General features: G+C 43.1%; 1 protein-coding gene across 3 annotated transcripts in view; it reads left to right on the top strand.

Annotated features, from left to right (window-relative positions):
• LRP8 (LDL receptor related protein 8) overlaps positions 1-21,053 on the top strand; it is a 169,892-nt gene that overhangs the window by 84,984 nt on the left and 63,855 nt on the right. For all 3 annotated transcript variants that reach the window (XM_059477982.1, XM_059477980.1, XM_059477979.1), the window contains exon 3: positions 19,481-19,603. In XM_059477982.1, coding sequence (XP_059333965.1) covers positions 19,481-19,603 — 123 coding nt within the window. The remainder of the gene's footprint in view (positions 1-19,480; positions 19,604-21,053) is intronic.

Genomic DNA, 21,053 nt, shown 5'->3' with positions numbered 1-21,053 from the left:
TTATTGACTTTATAAAAGATGATCACAAAAATTTAGGCTAATAAAAGAACCAAGCTATAATCTAAAGCTTCATCCTGGCAGACTTTTTGCTGCATGAATAAAGACTCTGCAGTGTGGCAAGTTGTACAGTAAAATCACACTAAGAAATAGCAATGAAAACAACTAATAAAAACTGATATAAACCTCTTGTTTTAAGAATTAATTCAAATAGAGCGGAAACAATACGTAATTTTCAAGGTGGTGATTGGGAAAGGGTGGAAGTATCACTGCAGGCTTATAATTTTGTGCTCGCATAAATCAAATTTTAGTAGTCTCCTATTGCTGACTATGGAAAAACGATTCCAAATTGTAATTTTGTTACATGTGTTTCTTGTGAATGGTTTTATTAGTTTTTAGATAATATCAAACCTCTAAGGACAGGCCTGAAGCTGGAATAATTGTAGATTTTCTCTTGCCTTGCTATTTAAAACTTGTTAACCATTGTGATCTCAAAAGCAGAAATGCTGGTCCAGATAAAAATGGTCTTTGACTACAAGGCTCACAGCAGGGGGCTTCTGGCTGTCTGCTTTGCTTCTTGTTTCACTGCAGCTGAAGCACAGAAGAGACCAGATTTGTTCTCCATTTGAGTGTACATAAATTCAGATTAACCCCTTAGGAAAGCTCTTCAGGCTGTGTTTGGAGGCACAGCAGGACTTGGAGAAGCAGGAGGTTTTTGGCTTCTGGCTTGGCTTTTGATCAGGGAGGATTTCCTGAAAGGAAATAATATTGAACAGTGGTCTCCAAGCAGCCAGTAGCCATTATAAGTTATGTTTTAAATATTGGTGACTGGACTTCATGTGGCCTTGGAGGGCTTATGGAGAGGACAGTGAGGGCTTGATCTCAGTCATGAGCCTGTGGTTGAATTGAGTTAGCAAAGGACTTGATGTTTTCACAGAAAACTTGCATAAGCCTGAAAGCTTCTTAGCAACTATTTATAAATTCATCTGTCTCCAAAGTAACTTTGTACCCTTGTACACAGTGTATCTGGCTTTAGGGGAGAGTCACATTTAGTCTTCAGGAAACTGCCAGCAAACCAGTTCATCTGTGCTGTAGGGACAGGTCACTGTGGGCAGTCCTTCCTTTGGGTTTGGGCACTTGGAGTGTTGCAGCCTTAGCCCTGTGCCCTGGCCCTGCTTTCTGTGCCTCCTGCTGGGCACTGAGGAGCCCCTGTGCCAGGAGAACAACCCTGGGAGGGTCTGACTTGGCTGCAGGACCCAGAGCTGTGACTCTCTGCAGTGCTCCCAGGCTTCGTGGCATTTGCCACGTTTCTCCTTGACAAACAGCTCTTCCAGTGTCAGCAGGCCTTGACAGAGTTACTTCCATGGCAGGGAGGAAAAAATATCAGTGTAAGGCAGCTCCATTACATAACAAAGGTTATCTGGAGACACAGATACTCTGAAAGTCCCCTCTGTTCTTTTCTATTTCCAGGGACAATCAGCTTATTCTCATTTTAAGAGCTTACTATCAGTTCTGACCCATTTAAAATTCACCTGCCAATTGCATTGTATGACAGGACCTGGCTGACCCAGGAACAAAGGGAAATGTTCATATCTTTTAATGAACTGCCACAGACCAGGAGCTGAGAAGAAAAAAGGGAAAGAATAGAGTCAGCTCTATGAGAAACAAAACTTTTTTTCACAAGGCAGGGAATAGCAGCTTTCTTATTTAAATATTGTAAGTGGCTTTGCTCTATTATCTGTTAGCAGCTTCACATCCTTGAATCATTTATTCTTTCACAAGAAAGGAAGTTTGCAAGTGGGTGTTTCTCTGTGCCAAGGCCCCATCCCTTTTCTAATGATTATTCTGCCAGCCTGCTCCTCCCTTCCAGCCCTCTCCCAACAGAGAGCAGAGGATGGTCAGTCTGTCCTGGCTGCTTGTGCAGGACTCAGGAATGACTCTGCCATCAGCAGGGAAGTGCTGCCAGTGCCTGTAGTTCCAAGGATCAGGACTGTTACATGTATGGCTCTTTGGAGAAACAGCTGCTGTCTAAAATCCATGCCTGCATTTTTCTCATGTTTAATGTTGGTGAGGTTTTGGTTTTTGTTTGCTTTTTGGGGTGATGGTGGTTGGTTTTAGACATCTGTATTATTAATAATTAATTTCATTATAATTGTCACATGCATGTCCAGGATACCTGTTAAGTGAATATCTGACCTGGGACTGAGCTGCTGGGGACTTGGCAATGAGTTTAACTTCATTATTTTGCTTATTCTTTTGCCTATAACAGCTAAGGAAAAGTGAACTCCATCAAAGCTGGTGTGCACTTATTCCCCTATCTCTCCCTGGTGCAGGTGGACTGTTCCCTCTGTGTTCCTTTACCAATTCCCTTTCCTTTCCCAGAGACAACTAATGGAAAAAATGTGCACAGAGACAGCAAATGGAGAAGTGATACCACTGAGAAAAGATACTGAGATTGAAGTTCCCAATGCCAAGTACTGTAGGACAGAGTCATTAGAACAACATCATTTCTGACAGTAGTGAGAGTAATTTGAGGTTCTTTGCTTTTTTAGGCTTCCTAAGGGATTGGGGTCTTTTAATTCCCATTTTCTGCTTTTGGAGAGGCAAGCAATTGGTGATGGATGGATGAGATGAACCAGATCACACAACTTTCCTTAAGGGCTGTTGATTGCAGCTGTCACATGGTGGGGGATGGTGAAGAACTTTCTATGCCCTTTTTTATATTTCTTTTTCAGAATGAAGATTTTAATTGATTCTGTTAAATGTCACCATTACTTACCAGTTTGATGGGTTTTTACATCAATTCTATTCAGTACTGAAGTTGATCATGTTCTTGCCACTGGCTTACAAGCAGGGCCAATCACAGCTCTCCCCACTGCCAGGGTGCTTAAAATGCCTTTGGTTTGTGCATGTGCAGCATCTTCCTCCCAAGGTGTGAAACAGCATGTCCTGGGAAAATCCTGCTTTCTCCCATCTCAAAACAATCAGAGCAGCCTTTAGGGAATGGCTGGAGAGCAGGGAGAATTTTTAATGCACAGGCATGAAGAGGGTTCTCTTGAGTTTTTAAAATAAGCTCTTGGATTTCATCAGTTGCTCCTGGCTGGGTGAGGAAAGGTCTGATAATGGGAGGTTTTATCCCACATCATCTTCTGTGGAATGATCAGTGTCTGAAGTGATTGGGGCTGCACTCTCATACTCTAACAGAGGCTCCTGCCTGGTCATACAGATTTTCCAACGAGAATATTTATTTATTAGCTGCACTCTATGAATTTGGCAGGAAGGACTTCACTTTAGCACAAAGGAAGATGGAATAAAGTGGTCAGGCTCATGTTGCCTTGCTTTTGGCTCTGTGCAGTTGATACCTTAATCAGCAAATCTTCTTGTAGCCAAGCACTTGATAATAAAGTGTCACTGTGAGAGGGAATATAAGGGGTGTGAACACTTCAGCAATTTCCAGTCATGTGAGTTATGGACAGCAGGACTTCCCTGCTGGCTTTCGTTTGTGTGGGAGATCTGCAAAACTGCCTGAGGGTCCAGACCTCCTGTCAGGGATCTTTCAAGAGTCTTGCTGGAGAAATATGGAGCCTAATAATACATTTTGAATTTTTCATATATCTAACATAACAAATAAGAATTTAAGTGGCTGTTAATGCTCTGGTAGCTGAGTGGTTTATTTCACTTTCTGTCTTTCTCATTGTCCCACTGCTTCTCTCGAGTGATCCAGTTTAAGGGGCTGCCCCCAAAATGCAGGGCTGTGGGGGTTTTGTTATCGGGTTTTTTTGGTTTGTTTGTTTGGTTTTTTTTTTTGTGTTAAAGTCTGCATGAAGATAGGACAGGGAGCTGGGGAGAAAGGAATTTGGCTGGAACGCTCCTGGCTCTTACCAGGTGAAGTTACCTCCTGATGGAAGCATAAAACCAAGGGCACCACTGGTTTCCTCTGAAGAACTGGCTCTGACTGTCCTGGCTGTAAAGTGTTTAGGACTTTCCAGTGAAAAATGTTCTGAAATTATAAAATACCATTGTATGTTACACAGCTTTAATGGTGGCTGCAGCTTTTGGTGTGTCCCACCCCTCCCTTGTTCTCAGGTTTCGGTCTCAGCTTGTCACACACCTAAAATTCTCAGTTCTGTTGCCTGTGTCCTTACAGTTACTCTTGCTGAAGCTATTTGCTGATGTAATTTTTCAGGGCAGTAACATAAGTATTGCTGTACTCAGTTTATCAGCATTTTTTCAAAACAATTTGTACATCCAGAGCATTTCTTTAACACTGAGTTTTAGAGATGCCTCACACATCAGTGCCAAAGGCAAAAGAAGGTATATTTCTTTTTTTTCTTATTTTCCTTTTTTTTTTTTTAATGCAGCTGTTGGCAATAAAGAAATTGCAATGCAGAGCTCCAGGGTTGTTTATAACCAGCTTTGTCTCTTGGCACCCAAAGCTGCCTGGCTTCCTTACATGTAAAGTTTGCCCCAACATCAGGCCTAATTTATAGTTGATATCCAGGACAAGGAGAAGTCAAAGAAGAAGTGATGTTTCCTAGGGAATGAGAAGCCCTTGCCTGGCACTCATGAATTACAAGGCTGAACTTTTTAATGTGTCTCTCCTCCTCCTTTTGCTGGGTTTTGTTGCTGCCTCCAGTAACATTTTGCCTGACTATAGCACCATTGACTCCTGTGATAGTTTAATAGTTTCTGCTGTTTACACAGTTGTCAGTGAAATTGTTGTGATTTAAATTTGCATGCAGAGTTGGTAAGTGCTCAGAGTGGATGGTGCTACCCCAAAGGTAATTTGTATTCCGGGTGCTGGAGTTGTCCTGGTAACACTTAGGTGACTGGAAACCATTTGCAGAGGGGAAATTTAATTCTGATATTGCTCACCAATCCCAGTCTTGGGGATCCAATCCAGGTTGGATGATGTTTGATAGTGACAAAACTCTGACTTCACCTTGTGGCCAGGGCCTTCATAGGGTCTTACCTGTGCTGCTGTTTAGAGAAGGCTTTTTAGGAACACATGTAAATTATTCCTCTACTTGTACCTTCATTTCTGATATACTGAGCTGGAGGATGCTGTTCCTTCTGCTGGAGGCTTTATTCTTATCTCTAAAACTCAGTTTTCAGTTCTGATGCTACTTTTGGATTTCTGTAGGGTACTGATTAGCAGGGGCTACAGGTCACTTGCTGCACTGCCAGTATCTGTGATGTAACAGACTTAAAAGATAAAAAAGGTAATTAAAAAACCCAGCCTATTGCTTTAAAATTGTACACACAGATTAATGTTTTTAGTGTATGTTAATGCTGGGGACCCAGATAATTACTGGAGTATTGCAAGTTTAGCAGTCCATACTCTAGTAGCCAGGCATTTACAGACTTCTGTTTTGAATGGTCTGAAGTCATATTGCTAATTTTTTTGTTGCTGAAAGGTGTCTGGTATTTCATTCTGGCTGCCCTGGAGAGAAAGAAGTGGTGTTTTTATCACCTGCAGGGACCCAGTAGAGAAAAGCAAGAAAGCATAATAAAACATTCATCTGAGAGACATTTTCATGGTCACTATCTCCTGTAAATCCATTCATAGCTCTTCTTATGAAAATGACAGTGACAAAAGACTTAATCAGGAGACAAATGTTGATACAATGTCTTCAGTTTCTGGGTTTTCTTGCAGCAAAAAATATATCTTCTGTACTACATTTAAATCTGGACTTAAATAATACCAGTGCATTACTGCAATACATCTTGGTGAAAGAGGCTTTTAGAGCTAATCTGAATTGGAGTAGCTGCAGTGACTTCAGAGCAGACAAGCAATTTCTCACACCAGCTGAGGGCATGGTGCACTTTGGGTATTTGGAATTACAGACTGAAATCTGCAGAGCTGTTTCTACATTGTGCAAGGAATGCTTTCTCCACTTCTTGCTTTCCTTCCTTTTGTGAATGAACCACAGGAGAATAAAGCCAAAATCCACTTTTGTACTGCTGGAAGAAAGATTAAGGCTTTGGTCATGACTTATTTTAATAGAGTCTTCTCCTTTTTGTATTTCTGGATGGTTTCCATAGGTTTTACATAGATTAATCATTGGCCTTATGGAAAAAAAGTAAGAAACCAAATGGGATGGGGGGGAAGTAATAATCATTGGGATAATTATGTCTATGGATGTCTTTGGCTTATGGTACTTGATCTTTCAGCAGTGTTCATGTGGGACTCCATAAGCAGTAAAAAGTTCACAGTTCCATAAAAATTTATGTTCCCTTTACTCTCGTAAAACACAAATAATCACAGAATAGTTTGGGTTGAAAGAGACCTTTAAAGGTCATCTAGTCCAACCCCCTGCCATGGGCAAGGGTGTTTTCTACTAGATTAGGTTGCTCAAATTCCTGTCCAACCTGACTGTGAATGTGTGCAGGGATGGGGCATTCACCACCTCTCTGGGCAACCTGTGCCAGTGTTTTGCAATGATGTAAAAATATATCTTCTTTATGTCCTTCTCTATTCCTTATATCTTACATACTATACCGAAATTTGTTATTTTTTAGACTGGTATCTAAGTGCACACTCCTTTGGATGCAGCCCAGGGCAGGTTTGGTTTCTGGGCTGTGAGTGCACATCTCCAGGTCCTGTCTGGCCTCACACCCACCAGCACCCCCAAATCCTTGACAGGGCTGCTCTCAGCCCTTCTCAAATACCTTTGGGAATCAGTTCAAAGACACACTTCATTATGCTTGTCAGTCATAATTGGTAAGGTTATGTTTTAAGATGCTTATTTCTTGCAGAGTCACGGGAATTGCTGATGAGTGTGATTGCTTAATAATGGAGAAAAAGGAAAAACTCCTGCAAGCAGAGAAATTTGTCTGCAGCTGGTGCTGTGGTACAGTGACACAGGGATTGCTTATTAAACTACACCTTCTGTGGGTTTGCTTTGGGATCATTTCCCCACAGAGCACTAACGGATGGAATGCTGCATGGGGCCGATGGCAGGATGCTCCATCCACATGGCTTTGTTGCATTTGGCTGGAAGGGGCTTGGTTTCTTAAATCAGGGCAAAACTCAATTCATCAACATCTCCTTGCACAAAGAGGGAGGGCTGTTTGTGTTTAAACTCAGCAGGCAAATTGGTTTCTCTTTGTCTTGGCCTTCCTGTGCTATTGCCTTGCTACTCCTCCATCTCCAGCGAGACTCCCAGGTCCTTTGTTGCCTCCTGCCCATTTCCATGGCAGCCGATCCCGGCGTGGCAGCCCAGGCCAAACAGCCCCGCGTGGATGAGCCCAGTGTGGGAGCAGGGGAGGGCAGGAGCAAGAATGGAGCCTGTCACTGGGACTGCCTGTACGTAATTGCATAAATTCCAGCAAGTGCATCCCATGGTTTCAAGCCCCTGGAAGCTGTAAATAATGTGTTTTAATTAATGGGTTGCCAGGAGCTTTAAAGGAAATCAGATTGGACCGAGGGCTGCAGAATTCAGCAGCTGTGGTGGCTGGAGCATACGAGCACTTTGACTAACTGCTGGTTGTTCATTTCATTTTAATTAAATGGCTTGCAGAGCTGAGAGCTCCTGCCATCCTCACCTGGGTGCTGTTGAAATCCATGATGTGTGGAGCTGGGGAACTGGGCAAAACTGGTTGACAAGAGCAGGGGAGAGACTTTGTCTGAAGACAGTGGAGGGTTGTTAACTTCAAAGCCATGCAAACCACAGCGCTTCCTGTATTGCATTTCTTTGTGTGATCCTTGTGGTTTGGATTTTAGGTTTTCTGTGTGTGCAGTGTGATTGGTGGTGACCAGGAAGCCTCTCATTTCCATCCTGTGTCAGCCAAGCTTTTGGGCTGGCAGTGAGAAAGGAGCAGTTGCTCTTTGCAGACATGTCAAGTCCTGCGGAATGACGTGTGCTGTACGTGTGATTCATGTAGCATTTGGTAACACACTGAGCTGCAGAAATGAGCAGAATGAGCAGTGTAAGGGCCACTGAAGGGGAGTTCTTAATGCCTTTTCCTGTCAGTATCTCCCAGCACAACCAGGGTTAGGGACTGACTGTCTCTGCCTCCTTTTCTCTCAGTGTGCTCTGAGGTTGTTAATGGTGCTGTCCTGTGACGTGGGGATGTGGTGCAGAGGAGGTGTCAAAGATGGAGCTGTGCTGGTAGAAGTGGGAGCACAGGGTACCTCAGATGGATAGATAAAAGAGGATTGTCAGTCCCTGGTGGGGTCCAGCTTTCCCAGCAATCTGCCTGCTGCTCCCCCGACCTCGGATCACAGCAACTGGAGAGTAAGGGGAAATGTGCCCACTAAAAATGTTGACATGGTTCCACCATCTGCTTCTACTGTATTAACTTTCCTGACTAATTGCATGTGTGATGCTGTGCCACATGGTAGCTTTGTTCTTTACATCAAAAGACAAAGCTGCTTTGTGTTTCCTGTGGACCTTTGAACCACATTTGCCATTGAAGGCCTTGTCAGTGTGACATAGTAGCTGTTGATGTCTTCTTGCCTTGATGATTAGAGGGCTCCAAATAAGTGATCTTGGTCATACTTGTTAATAGGTTAAAGGCTATGGTTTGCATGCATCATAATTTCCATGTTGTGCCTATTCAATTCCCATCCCCAGGGTACAAGTATTTCATATTGCAATGCACAAAAGCATTTGACATCACGTGGTGATGGGTGAAGAGGTTTGTGCTTGAATGGGGAGCTGCGTGCCCGATGCCCAACTCTTAACCTGAGCCCTTCCTCGGTGCCGTGCAGGAGCCCCTGTGCTCCGCGTGCTGGCAGGATATTAACAGACATTTGTTTGGCGCTGTTCCGCCGCAACAGACTTGGATCAGAGGATGAACCTGCTGTTCAGTCTGAAACGATGCTGCCTTTGGAGACAGGCTTGAAAATGCTTTTGTGTGTGATCCCTCCCAATTCCCAGGGCTCTGATTCAGTGGTCTTAAAAAGCAAGATTCTGGCCAATTAGTCATTGAATACAATGAATGTCTTCTTTACAGAGCTGTAGAAAAGGTGTCTTCACAGGTGCATGCACAGGGACATCTGTGGCATTGGTTTGTCTAAAGATCATTAACAGCCAGGCTCTATTTTTTTTTTAATTATCTTGAACATTCCTAATTGTTTCTGCCTAGTTAATTCACTTTAAGTCCTTTTACTATAGCTATTGGTATGATATAAGAAAGCTTTCAGTAGTGTTTGTTATGGCATAAGGAGTTTCTGTGTGTATTTTTTGGTTTTGTGGCATTCCAATTGTTAATTTCCATTTTCCATTTCTATTTTTGGTGTTTGAAGGATTTTTACTTCATGACTAGGGGAACTTTCTAAAATAACTCTAGTAAAATGTTTTACTTCAAAAGTGCTATCATTTTGTTAGTAACTAAGTAAATGGGAAAAGGGAACGAAGCTGAAAACACTGGATTTAAATATTTAGAAAAATCTCACTTCCTTTTTTTGTTATTGACCCTTCTTCAAAGACACTACAGTGGGTATTTTAATTGTAATATTTTAGCCTCCCAGAAGGTAAACCATGGTACATGGGTTTTTTTCTTAAATGTAGAGAGCATTTCTTGCATGTTTTACCCTGTAACTTATTGATTAAAGTAGAACCAGAAGAAAATGATCAAACATTGATCCAATGTTAAGCAACTGGACCATGTATAAATTGACATAAAATGCTGTGCTGCTTCTAATAAAAAAATGCATAAATACAGCAGAGCCAAGCAAAATAACAGCTTCATTCCCTGCAGTTGGCTGCCAAACAGAATGCTCAGGTGTGTTGTTGCCCATGTAATTCCCTAATTGAGAGCACAAACCCTCATTGCCTTTCCCTACTGTCCCCCCACATGGATTTGTGCATCGAACCAGCAATACCTCCTCAGGCATCCCAGGTCTGTTACACTTCTTGTATCCCCTCTCTCTATTTCCTACCCAAACAAGGCATCATTTTGCCACTGCATGGATTGAGTCTTCAAATCTCTGATTTAGGCCATTGATCCTGACTCTTGAGAAGGCCTTGCTTTTTTGCTTTTTTTCCCTTTCTTTGTTTTCCTGGAAAGTGGGAGCTTTGCATTTCTGTTGGGTTTCCACCACGTCCTTAGATTTGGATCATTTCTTTGACAGGTCAGAGATACTTTTGCTGTTAGTCATTGCCACATTTTTGGAAACACACAAGGGTCATGCATAGGAATGTCCTGCACGTGTGTTTTACTGTGCTTACAAACACAGAGCTCACAGGTGTAAATATCAGGTTACTGTTTTCCCACACACTTGTAAGGAGCAGTATGCAGCCTGGACCCAGGCCAAGTTCTGCAAAACAGGGTTTAAATGGTGTTTGTTTCTCTTGCTGCTTTTAAGGCTGATTTGCAGAGGAAGTGACTTTGCCTGCAGTTCTGGGACCCCCAGTGTGTGATGGTGCTGCTCTGCTCTCAGTGGCAAAGGTGGCTGCTGAAATTGCTGCTGCTTCCCCGCAGATGTTTTGTGCTCTCACAGCCCGTGTCAGCCAAGCAAGCTGAGCCACAGAGCTCACCCAGCTGTGGCAGGGCAGACCCTACAGAGCAGTGATAAATGTGCAGCCAGGGGCTGGGACTTGCCAGAAGTGCCTGAGGCTGATTTGCACCCCAGATCACACAGCTGCAGTGAAAGTGTGACAGGGAGTTCATGGTACCTGGCTCTGTGCAGGGTTAGGGCCCCTGGGTTTATCTCCTGCGTGCAAACTTGGTGTGAAATTCTGCTGGAGGTGCCGTGTCTTTAGTGCACTTTAACCTCACAGTGTGTGCACTAAATTCAGGCAACAAGAACTTAAATGCTGTGTATCCAAGCTGTGAAAGGCAAATTCTGTGCCTGTGAACTCCAGCGTTGTAATGTAGCAATGTGACAGCATGAGCCAGGTAAGAAAAGGTGGCACATCAGGCTTCAGGGGTATTCTTTGCTATCCTCCCCAGTGGTCTTGGAGATTTTCCTACCACCATCTATGAAAAAGGAATCATATTTAAAAACGTCAAAGAGAGCAGAGAGCAGTGACTGTATAGGGAGGCCTGCATTTTCCTTACACCTCACTCAGTGAAAGATCTGCATTCACATGTCTTTGTCTCTTTTCTTTGTCTGTGCTCACATGCCTTAGCCTCATTTCTCTAATTTTCTGAATTTTATCCATAAAGTATGGCTGTTCTCTTTCCCTGGTACCTGTCTGATAAGCTATGGGCATATTTGTAGGTGGGAACCAAAATTGCTCCATCAATTCAACCACTTCTGCTTTTCTATCTTACTGTATTTGCTCTCAGAAATAGCTTTCAATCTGTTTCTTCATTAGGGGTTTGACTCAGAGCACCAGGGACTTTAGTCATTGGGAGCTTTGACTTAGGCTGAGGGTTATAAAACCTGTACTGAAAACAGACATCATAGGGTGTCATAAAAACATCTGAGACCAATTTTGCACAGAGACCACTGAGACCAGTGATTATTCATGGACCCTGGGGATGTTTCATCAGTGTAGAATGTGGCCCCTAGGGTTCAGTTCCCAGAAATAGAAGGACAGAATAATATTAAATGCCTCTTGAGGAATTTGTGGACATCCTTCATTGTGAAATAACATACATGTAGTTGCCACCCCAAGAGCTTCTGTCTTGCACCAGTGTCTTGGTTGTTAAAAGAAGGCAAAACAAAACCCAAAGAGACAGACAAAGCTGGCAATTCCGTCAGCAAAAGTCAGTGTGGATGAGCTTCAGTCAAAGAAATATTTAGAAACAAACTGGAAAGTCAGAGCATACCAAATCCTTTGAAAAGGTCATGACTGCAGCAATATGGAGTTCTGGAAGCACGTTCAGCTTCCACAGCAGAGCAATGGCTGCTCTTTTCTGCACAGGGGAAATCTCAACTTGTGTGTGAGAGACGGTGACCACACCATCACACGTGGAGGAGAGACCTGGGCAGGCCCTTGGCTGTGCCACAGCTCTGCTGCACCAGCTCTGCTGTGTCCTTTAATGCCTCTGTGTACCTGCAAGAGAGAGCATGACTTGTGCACTTTCCAGTTAACAGATCTCTTAAGGGGAGCAAGTTTTCTGATAGCCCTTCCATTCAGTGCTACCTGGTATAAGCTTTGTTGTAAGAAAATATCAAAATATCCATTTACTGCAGGCAAACCTCATCTGTGCCCTTGGCAGCCTTCTTGCCACTGTTGCTGCTGGATGTGGAAGAGCCTCGGTGAGATTTTGTCGGTGGCATGTTTTGACACGGAGTGATGGCTGGTTTCTCACTCCTGCTGCGCAGTGTCACACAACAGTGAGGTTGATTGCAGTCACCTCTGGATGCTGCCAGGCTGGACAGGGCTGTCAGCCTGTTTCTGAGCAAAGTTGCAGTCTTATTTCAGATGCTGGTAGGAAAATCTGTCCCTTCTTCCCCTTCTTCTGCTGAAGGACATGATTTTCCAATTTACAAATATAGTGTGGTGGAAGATAGTTGGTTTTCTTTGTGGGGGTGTTTGTTGTTTTTGAAATTACAGACTTGAACATTGAGGTGATGGAGGTTCCTGGAGAATAAAAATGAGGAAATTGTCAGAAAACCTGGGCTTGTACAGCTTAAAAAATGACTTATGATTTATGAGTGGATTTTAAAAAAATGGAGGGAGCAGATGTTGGAGGGAGCCTTGCCTGAAGGAGTGTGGGGCTTGTTCCTCTGAAGGGAGTGAGGCAGCACTTGAGCTTTCTGCCTGGGCTGTTCCCAGCTGCGAAGCTCCCCAGGACAAAGCCCCAGAGCCCCAACTAAGCCTTCAAACTTGCAAGGAGAAGTTGTCCTGAATACCAAACAAGTATGTTTGACAGACCTCTGATGCCCTCCAAGGAGTACACCAGTCCAAATGGAATTTTGTCTTTGTTTTCTCTTCTGGGAAGAAGAGAAATCCTGCTTTTCCTATTGGTGAAACGTGGTTTGTAGGGACAAGTCAATAGACCAATGTATATATTTGGTAAAAAACAGAGCAACCTCTGAGCAGACAGCCCCTTCTTAAAGACTGAAATGACAACAGCAACCTGAGGACAGGTTGGGGAAAAAATATTGTTCAGTTTTACCTGATTTATGTGAGTAAATTTAGGAAGAAGGGCCTGTATTTGTAAGTTAAAGTCACTTTAATTTCATACGTGAGAACAGTATGTTGTTTCAGCATTCTGCTTTCCATAGGTTTCAATTAGGTTCTGCCATTTCCCTTACAATAAATTCAATATTAAATGTGAAAACTGATTTAAATAATTCTAAATAGGAGGCTTATACTTATTACCACTTTAAATACTCAAAAGTGGTTACCTTTGATACTAATGAAAAATCACAGGTGACATCTTTTTTTCTTCTTTTAAAGTCATTGGTTTGATTTGATTGATCTGAGCTGCATGTTTTGGTTACTTGAGCAGCAGCTTCAGGCAGCCCCAGAGCCTCTGACTGGGCTTCTGTCAATGGGGCATTGTTTTCTGGGGCTGTTTCAGGGGGTCTTGGGGAGAAGTTTCTTTAGAATGTGTTTCATGTGGAGTATCAAAGGGACCATGGTCTGTGCCCGAGCGCTGCTCTTTGAGGGGATCTGATTAAATCTTGCTTTATAAAAGTAATTGCCTGCTGAGATGGCAGAGTCAAAAGAAGTGGCCCAATTCAGAGAATGGTTAAATATTCCCTTTCATTACTTCAAGGTGTCCTTAGTTGTATGAAAATTAAAGGACTTGATGATCCACATCCACTAGGATTTCCTGATATTTCGACTCTGGAATCTTCTGTGTTGCCATTTTATAGCTGCAGACCAGCACATTCCTGGGATTCCCATGCCAGGATTTGGCAGAGGTGCTGTGAGGGGTCAGGCTCCCAGCACAAGGTGTTTGGATGCCTGAAGCAGGGAATGCAGCACCTGCTGGGAGCAGGAAACCACTCCAGGGTGGGTTGTCCACACTCCCTGGGACATTTCCTCCTTTGCAAAATCAACAACAGCAGCAGTTGGGAGAACTCGGGCTGCAGATGTAAGTTGGGATTTTCAGATCACCTTAAGGACAGCTAAGACTTCCTTGGGGTATAAAACCTGATCAAAGGATTGGGGATCAATAGCACAGATTCTGTTTGAAGGGGCAGGGATGCTGTCAAAGTCTGTGGTTAAGGCTCAGTCTCCTGCTCCAAGTGTTTTCTCAGTTTGGGAGTATGTATCAAGTTTGTGGTGAGCATAACTTTGAATTAAATTTTTGTTAACTGTTTTCTTCTGTTTCTGGGAATGTCTGTTTGGGAGTGGCATTTGCAATGTCGCGGTGGCTGTTTGGGATTCAGGAGCTGACTGAGATTCTAAACTGAAAACAACTGTTTGATGTTCTGTGTAGCCCAGAAGCTTTCTTGAGCTGAATCTTGAGCACAGCCCTCACCTTTATCAGGGGAGCAGAAAACCTCATGGGCCAAGCCAGTGATTGAGCTGGGGTATGTTTGGCTCACTGTGAGGCTGGGTTGGTGGAGGTCCTTAGGAGGCGCAGAGTGACCCACAATAATGATGTATTTTGTTCTGGCAGGAGCTGCCCCATGTTCCATTACCCACCGAGGGGCTTGGCTCCTCTCAGGGCAGAGTGCTGCTGATGGGCTGTGTTTAAACTCCTCAACTCCTGCAATGCTGCTCCTCTTCTTCTCATATGGAGCCTGGTCAGGGGCTCTGATAAAGCACTGATCAAAGCTGCCACTGAAGTTCCCCAGCAGGAAATGAAACCCTGTTTTCTGAATTTCAGTGTCTCTGGCCTACCATCATCTCCCATTTTCACATCCTATTTTATTGCTGCAGAAGGATCACAGCAAAACTTTCATTGTATGGTTTTTTACTATATTTTGTTACATTTTTACAGCAGCTTGGGTGAAACTGTTTTCTGCTAGAAGACTGAATATTGGCTGCAAATGAGAACAGATACACAGTTTGGTGGGAAGTCTGGTGTTGATGGAGAAATTAAAATAGTAGCAGGATCTACGTAAAGGAATGAGGGTAGTGGAACAAATTAAACCAGTTTGCAATGAGTTTGGTGTCTGGGGTTTTTAATCCCTAATTGCCACCTTCCCTCTGCCATAAACCCACCTTGGGATGAGATGCAGGGTCTGACTGGCAGGAGCAGATCAGCCCTGTGGCCACTTTCTGCCCTTATCTCCTTCTGTGGAGCTGTGACTTTGACTGTTCTCTATTCGGCTCCCAATTTTATGAAACTTGGGATCAAACTTATTTTCCACATCTTTCCTCTCTTTTAGAACCTGGTGCAAGTTGGCCAAGAGTTACTGAGGGGAGAAAATGGGGAGAGGGCAGGGTGTGCAGAGCCTTTGTAGGTTAACTCCACGATGCTCTCACTGGCCTGGTTTTCTGTCTGGATACACAACCCAGAGTTTGAACAAAACCCTTTTGTCTAAAAATCCTGTGTTCAGATGTTAGAACTATGTAGGGTTCATTGTCTCACGTGGAAACAAACAAACCCTCATTTTCAAGTGTCCGTTACAGGCACATTGTAGTAAGAAAATATGCTTTTTTCTGTGCTTTTACATTACTGCTTATGGAACTGTTGATAAAAGAGGAATGTGTTCATTCTGCTTTTCAGCTGTTGGTTTGAGGTAATCAGGAGTAGCAAGAAATGAAACTATTTTAGAGTTGAGTATTGCTTAATATTAAAGATGTGCAAAATAGGAATAAACAAGGTGTGAATTGGAAATTGAATCATGGAGGGCCTGGTGTCTTATAAGCAGTAACTGGAAAGATGTACCTGCCTTGTAAAGCCTCTAAAACTGAGGCAGAAGTTAAGTGAGGTTAAATGACGTGACTGAGGGCAGTGGGGGGATGTTGGCTTTTATTAGAAAGAGGAAAAAGAAATAAGTGCTGGACTTTTCCATTAGATTCAGATACCTTGTTCAGGTAAGGGTCAGGGACTTGATCTTTCAGATGTATTTTTGAAAATTGGAAGCCACATTTATGTCATCCAGTCCCTGCTCCTAGCCAGTACAAGGCTTGTTCCTTTCAGTGTATATTTATTCCCTCCAGTCTAATTAAACATTTCTCAGTCACTGCTTTTTTATGAAATCACTCAGTAGATGTTCATGTTCTACACCACTCTCTATGGGTTCTCTGCTTTTAATCTGCTGCAGGGATGACCCCTGAATCCTTGCTTGCAGGTCAGGATGAGAGATGTGAGTAATGGAACGGAAAAGGACATTTTGGAAAATGAGGGGCCATGTTGGGTTTGATGCAGTTTTATTTAAAATTCAGCATGTTAGGGTATTTTTCTGTCACTGCTGGGTAAAATTGAAGCCACCTTTCCCTCTTCCCTTGCCTTTCTTGCTGGGAGGAGAGAAGCAGGAATGGCTGACTTTAACTAAGGGCTCCTTTGGAGAGCTGCCCAAGGCAGGGCCCATTCCCTGTGGGAGCTGAGCCATGGTCACACAGGAGCCCGTGGAGCTGTGCCAGATGTGTCCAGCTGCACACGTGGGAAAGGAAGAGCAGGAACTGAAGCAAATGGAGCAGGAGTCCAAAGAGGAGCAGGCAGCCTCTTTGGTGTCCCTGTGCACCGAGCAGGGCAGGGGATGAAAGGCTTTGGAGCCTCTCTCTTCTCCTTCCAGGCATCGTTTGCCCCCCGAGGAGCAGAGGCTCAGGGATGCTGGGGCTGCTCGCTCCTGTTTGTTTATGTTCATCTGGAGGAGACGTGAGCAGAGCTGCCTGGGCTGCTTACGGCAAAGGAAATGCATCTCAGGGGGACAATTAATTTTGCTTGACTATTTCTGAGCCAGGTGAAGCTGTAAAATGAACCCCTGTCCTCCCCATTGTCTAAAAGGGATGTATTTATTTATTTTACATTTTAACGCACCACTGGCATTTTATGGTCTGAGTCTGAATGAATTATTGATAGAATGAAGGTGTATAACATGGGAGATTAATAAAAAGGGTTATCAAACTTCAAAAAGAAAAAGGAAGGAAAAGCAGAGAGCTGATATTTTAATTAACTGCTCCCTGCCTGCATTGTGATCCAAGAGACATGAGGATTGAGCGCCAGAAGGTAAATCTGGTTGGAAATAAAGTCATTCCAGTCTTGTATTAGAGGTGAGAAATGAGACAGTGCTTCAGTATCCTTGCAGTTTGAATAATCTGGGTTGCTGTTTGCAACAGAAAATGGAGTTATTTGAATTGAGACAGTCTGCAGAGCTCTCACCCCATGCTGGAGATTAATAGCAGTAAAAAATAATTGCAAATAAAAGATAATATTTAAAATCTAAATAATAAAAAGAAAAAAATTAAACAGCAGAAGTAAAAATAAGATTCGTAGAAAAGGTTTGAGCTCCCCCTCTCTTAATCCCGTTCCTTGAAGAGATTAGACAATTTAGATTCAAACACAAACCAAACACTTTTCTATCCTATTGAATTTTGTCATGGGACTGTTGGACCTTCAGGAGGACATGGGGACACGGTCACACTTCTGCACTCGGCCACTGCTGCTGGGTGGTTGTGCCCAGCTTCATTCTGCTGAAGGGAGGGAGCACATTGTAAAAACTGAGTTTCTAATGTCTCCAGTATTACACTGGTCTCTCCTTCCTGGATGGAGCTGTGATGATTTCATTTCTAGATGCCACAGCCTTCTCCTAAGAGCAGATAGTAACATTTTACCCAGTGAGCTTCCCAGCCAGCAGGAGAGTGCTCTCACTTCAGCTATGCATGGGTATCCTATCAGCATTTCTGGCCATTAAATACACCAGACTCATTACAACTTGCCTTAAATACCCCAGCAGTGATGTGCAATAGCCAGTTTCACAAGCTTTGGATTTCTGAAAGGAGTTATTCAGGAGAAAGTCTTTTCTCTCTGATAACAGATGTACAATGTCTTTAGATGATCCTATCCTTAGTATGACTGGTGTCTTGTAAAACCCTTGGTTTTTATGGAAATGGTTTTTCTGTCCTATATTAGTCCATAATATGTTTCTGAATGGCTGAAGAGAAAATTGAAAATTGTCCATTTTTCCTCTCCCTCATTCTTCAGAAGCTGGTTCATTTAGCAGCAGAAGGGGAATAAATGTATGTTCTCTTTAAAAAGTGCATCCTGAGAGATTGTACAGCTGCTTAGTGGTGCTTTGCAGTGTTTTCCTGCGGGGTGTCTGCTCAGGGAAGCTGCATGTTTTGTGTGCTAGAAAATGAGTGCTTTATTTCAGCCATGGAGGTCTCTCCAGCACCTCACACAGAATGTTCCATGTTTTCTGTCTGGGCACAAGAGTGATATTTAACATGACTCCCTTCCTGACAGCAGCTCATGTAGGAAAACAAGAAAGGAAAGTAAAAGATCAAACCCCAGAGGCTTATTTGTTATGCTTAATGCTTTGAAAATGTTTGCTGGAGGAAGTATTGATGTAGCAATGTGTGTGCACATGACTTGTAAGAGAGAATGGCTTGGCAAGCCCAGGTCTCACTGTGATGTGAGGGCAGCTAAGATATGGAATAGGTTGCCCAGGGAGGTTGTGCTGTCTCCATCTTGGGGTTTTTGGATAAAACACAGAACAGCCTGGTCTGACCTCAGAGCTGAGCCTGTCTTGAGCAGGAGGTTGGACGTGATGACCTCCTGAGGTCCTTCATTACCTGAATTTTCCTGTGATCCTATTAGGTTGTGAGCAGCTTTGCAGGGGGAAGAGACAAATCTCCCTGGCAGCACTTCTTGTGTCAGTTTATGGCTACCAAAGGTAGATCCCAGTTAGCCAGAGGGCATTTCACTTCAGTGTGCTGACACTGAGCCCCAGCCCTGGCTCAGGACTCAGCAGAAAAGGCACTGAAGTCACCGCTGCCAAAGCAGTGAGTGAGTGGTGTCACACCAACACCGAGGCCTCAGCCTGAAGGGACCCGATTGAAGTGGAATTTTCTCTTTCTGCTGCAGTGGGAAGATGCTGACTGGAACTGCAGAGCTCATGGTGCTGCACCACTGGCACAGAGGAATAGACCAATTAATTGCTTGAGTTCATGTCTTGCATCTTTTTCAAGCCCTAGATTAATGCAAGCAAAGCAAAGAGCGTGGAGTGGTTGACATTTAATGAAATGAATGTTAGTGTTTGAAGGAGTGCTTTATGATCATCTGCTGTGGTGACAGATGTACTAACAAGCCATGAATAGATGGCACAGATAGAAACATTATTATTTAGATTATAGTACTCGAAAGGTGATACTTGTTTGTCTTGCCTGTCTGTAAATCATGCAGCATGCTTTCAGTTCCATGAAGGCAGAAGCTTTTTATAGTAAAAGCCTTAGAAAATTTTCTTGAAAAGGAACATCCCTGATTTTTGAATGGCTGGAAAAAGACATGAAGGGGGAATCCTTGTCAAATAATGGAGGGGTAAGAGTTCTAGTGAGAAGAAACACCCATCTATGAGATATGTGGGACTCTGTCAAGAAGAAGCAATGTTGAATGTGAAATAAATCCTTTTAGCACAGGGCAATCCTTATCATCCTTGGTGGGGTTGGGTGCAGTGGAGATCTTCTGCACTGTTTGTATTCATGCCAAGTACTTTCTTCTTTTCTTGCAGCAAAGAAAACTTGTGCTGAGTCAGATTTCACTTGTGACAATGGGCACTGCATCCCAGCCAGGTGGAAATGTGACGGGGAGGAAGAGTGTCCCGACGGGTCGGATGAATCAGAAGCAGCATGCAGTGAGTAGCTCAAAGTGGTGTTTCCAGACATGTTCTGCCATCACAGCACAGAGAAACTGAAGCTGTTATTCCCAGCACTTGCAGGATGATCTGTCAGTTTATGCTTGTGCTAGAACAGATTTTACAGACACAAAAGATTCAGGTCATTCAAATCACACAGTTTACGAACTTTCAAATGTACCTGTTTTCCAGACTATGATACAGGCAGTGCTGTCTGGTCTGGATTTCTGTCTGCAAGGGAATTGTAAACATCTTGAGCTGCTTGTCAGGCTCATGATCAGCAGCAGTGGAGAAGTGTCACACTCACCTGGGATCAGGCTTTTTGGAAACTCAGATTTGGTGCTTTGCATGGTAACATATTGGGATTTATCATCACTGCAGACAGCACTTCTGTTATTTCAGAGGAGTTTTGCAATGTAACTGCATTGCTCAATCTTCATTTTTTATTTTTCCTCTGAGAATAAATGAAAAATGCAGCAGATGAAAGATGAGGAATGTAAAATAACTAAAGCTGAGAGTAAGTGTGACAGATGTTACTGCAGGTAACACCCTTTAAAAACCCAGTAAGTAAAAAGAATATTCTTGATTTTCATGTAGTGCATTTTAGAATGGCCTTTTGAGGAGGCCCATTTGTGCTCCATTGTTCTAGAGCTGTGAAGAGTTGTCTGATGTTGAGTTGAAGGGAATCCCAGGGATATTTTAATGAAAATACTAATATGTAGACTTACATTTGTGTTCTTACTTATATCTGCATATCTGTTCTTGCCAGAGCAAGAAACTAGTACAGACCATTCTATTGAATTTCCAGTCATGTACTTCACAAATATTCCCATGAGTCAGAAGCAGTGTTGGAGGAAGTATTTTATCAGATCTTGCCAGAATGGGGTACATAGAGGACTTCAAAATCAACTATACTTTTATTTTTAATCCTAATACCAGTCCTACTTTCTCCCTAATTAAGGGAGATGAATGCACTTCTCTTGCATAAAATGAATTGAATCATTTTTGCAGCTGCATACAGGCTACAGAAAAAATTACCTCAATAAGTACATTAACATATTTATGTACTGTATTGCTTGGTCTTTCACCCTGCATCCTCTTTAGTTAAAAGCTGCCTCATTAATGCTACTTCCACTACCTGATTGTCTGGAGGGGGGCTGAATAACTAAGCAGCTTCATTTGCTTCAGTCTCTGCCTGCAAATCTCATGTCAGAGGCCACAGCACAAGCTGTGGATAGGCCAGGCAGCACTGAGATCCCTGATGGTTTCTGTTAATCATCTTCCATCCCTTTTCTACCCATTTCACCTTTCATTTTCCCCCCACTTATTTCATCCTCTGGGGAAATCAGCCTTAAATCTTAAGTATCACAAAAGAAACTTGACCTGAGCCTCAGATTGTTACCATACGGGACTGCTGTCCTCAGAGAAAAGTAATTTGTTCAGATTTTTG

The sequence above is a fragment of the Ammospiza nelsoni genome, chromosome 9 (genome assembly GCF_027579445.1).
Source record: "Ammospiza nelsoni isolate bAmmNel1 chromosome 9, bAmmNel1.pri, whole genome shotgun sequence".
NCBI classification, from domain to species: domain Eukaryota; kingdom Metazoa; phylum Chordata; class Aves; order Passeriformes; family Passerellidae; genus Ammospiza; species Ammospiza nelsoni.
The sequence above is the reverse complement of the archived record's forward strand: the minus strand, read 5'-3'. Positions and strand labels throughout refer to the sequence as shown.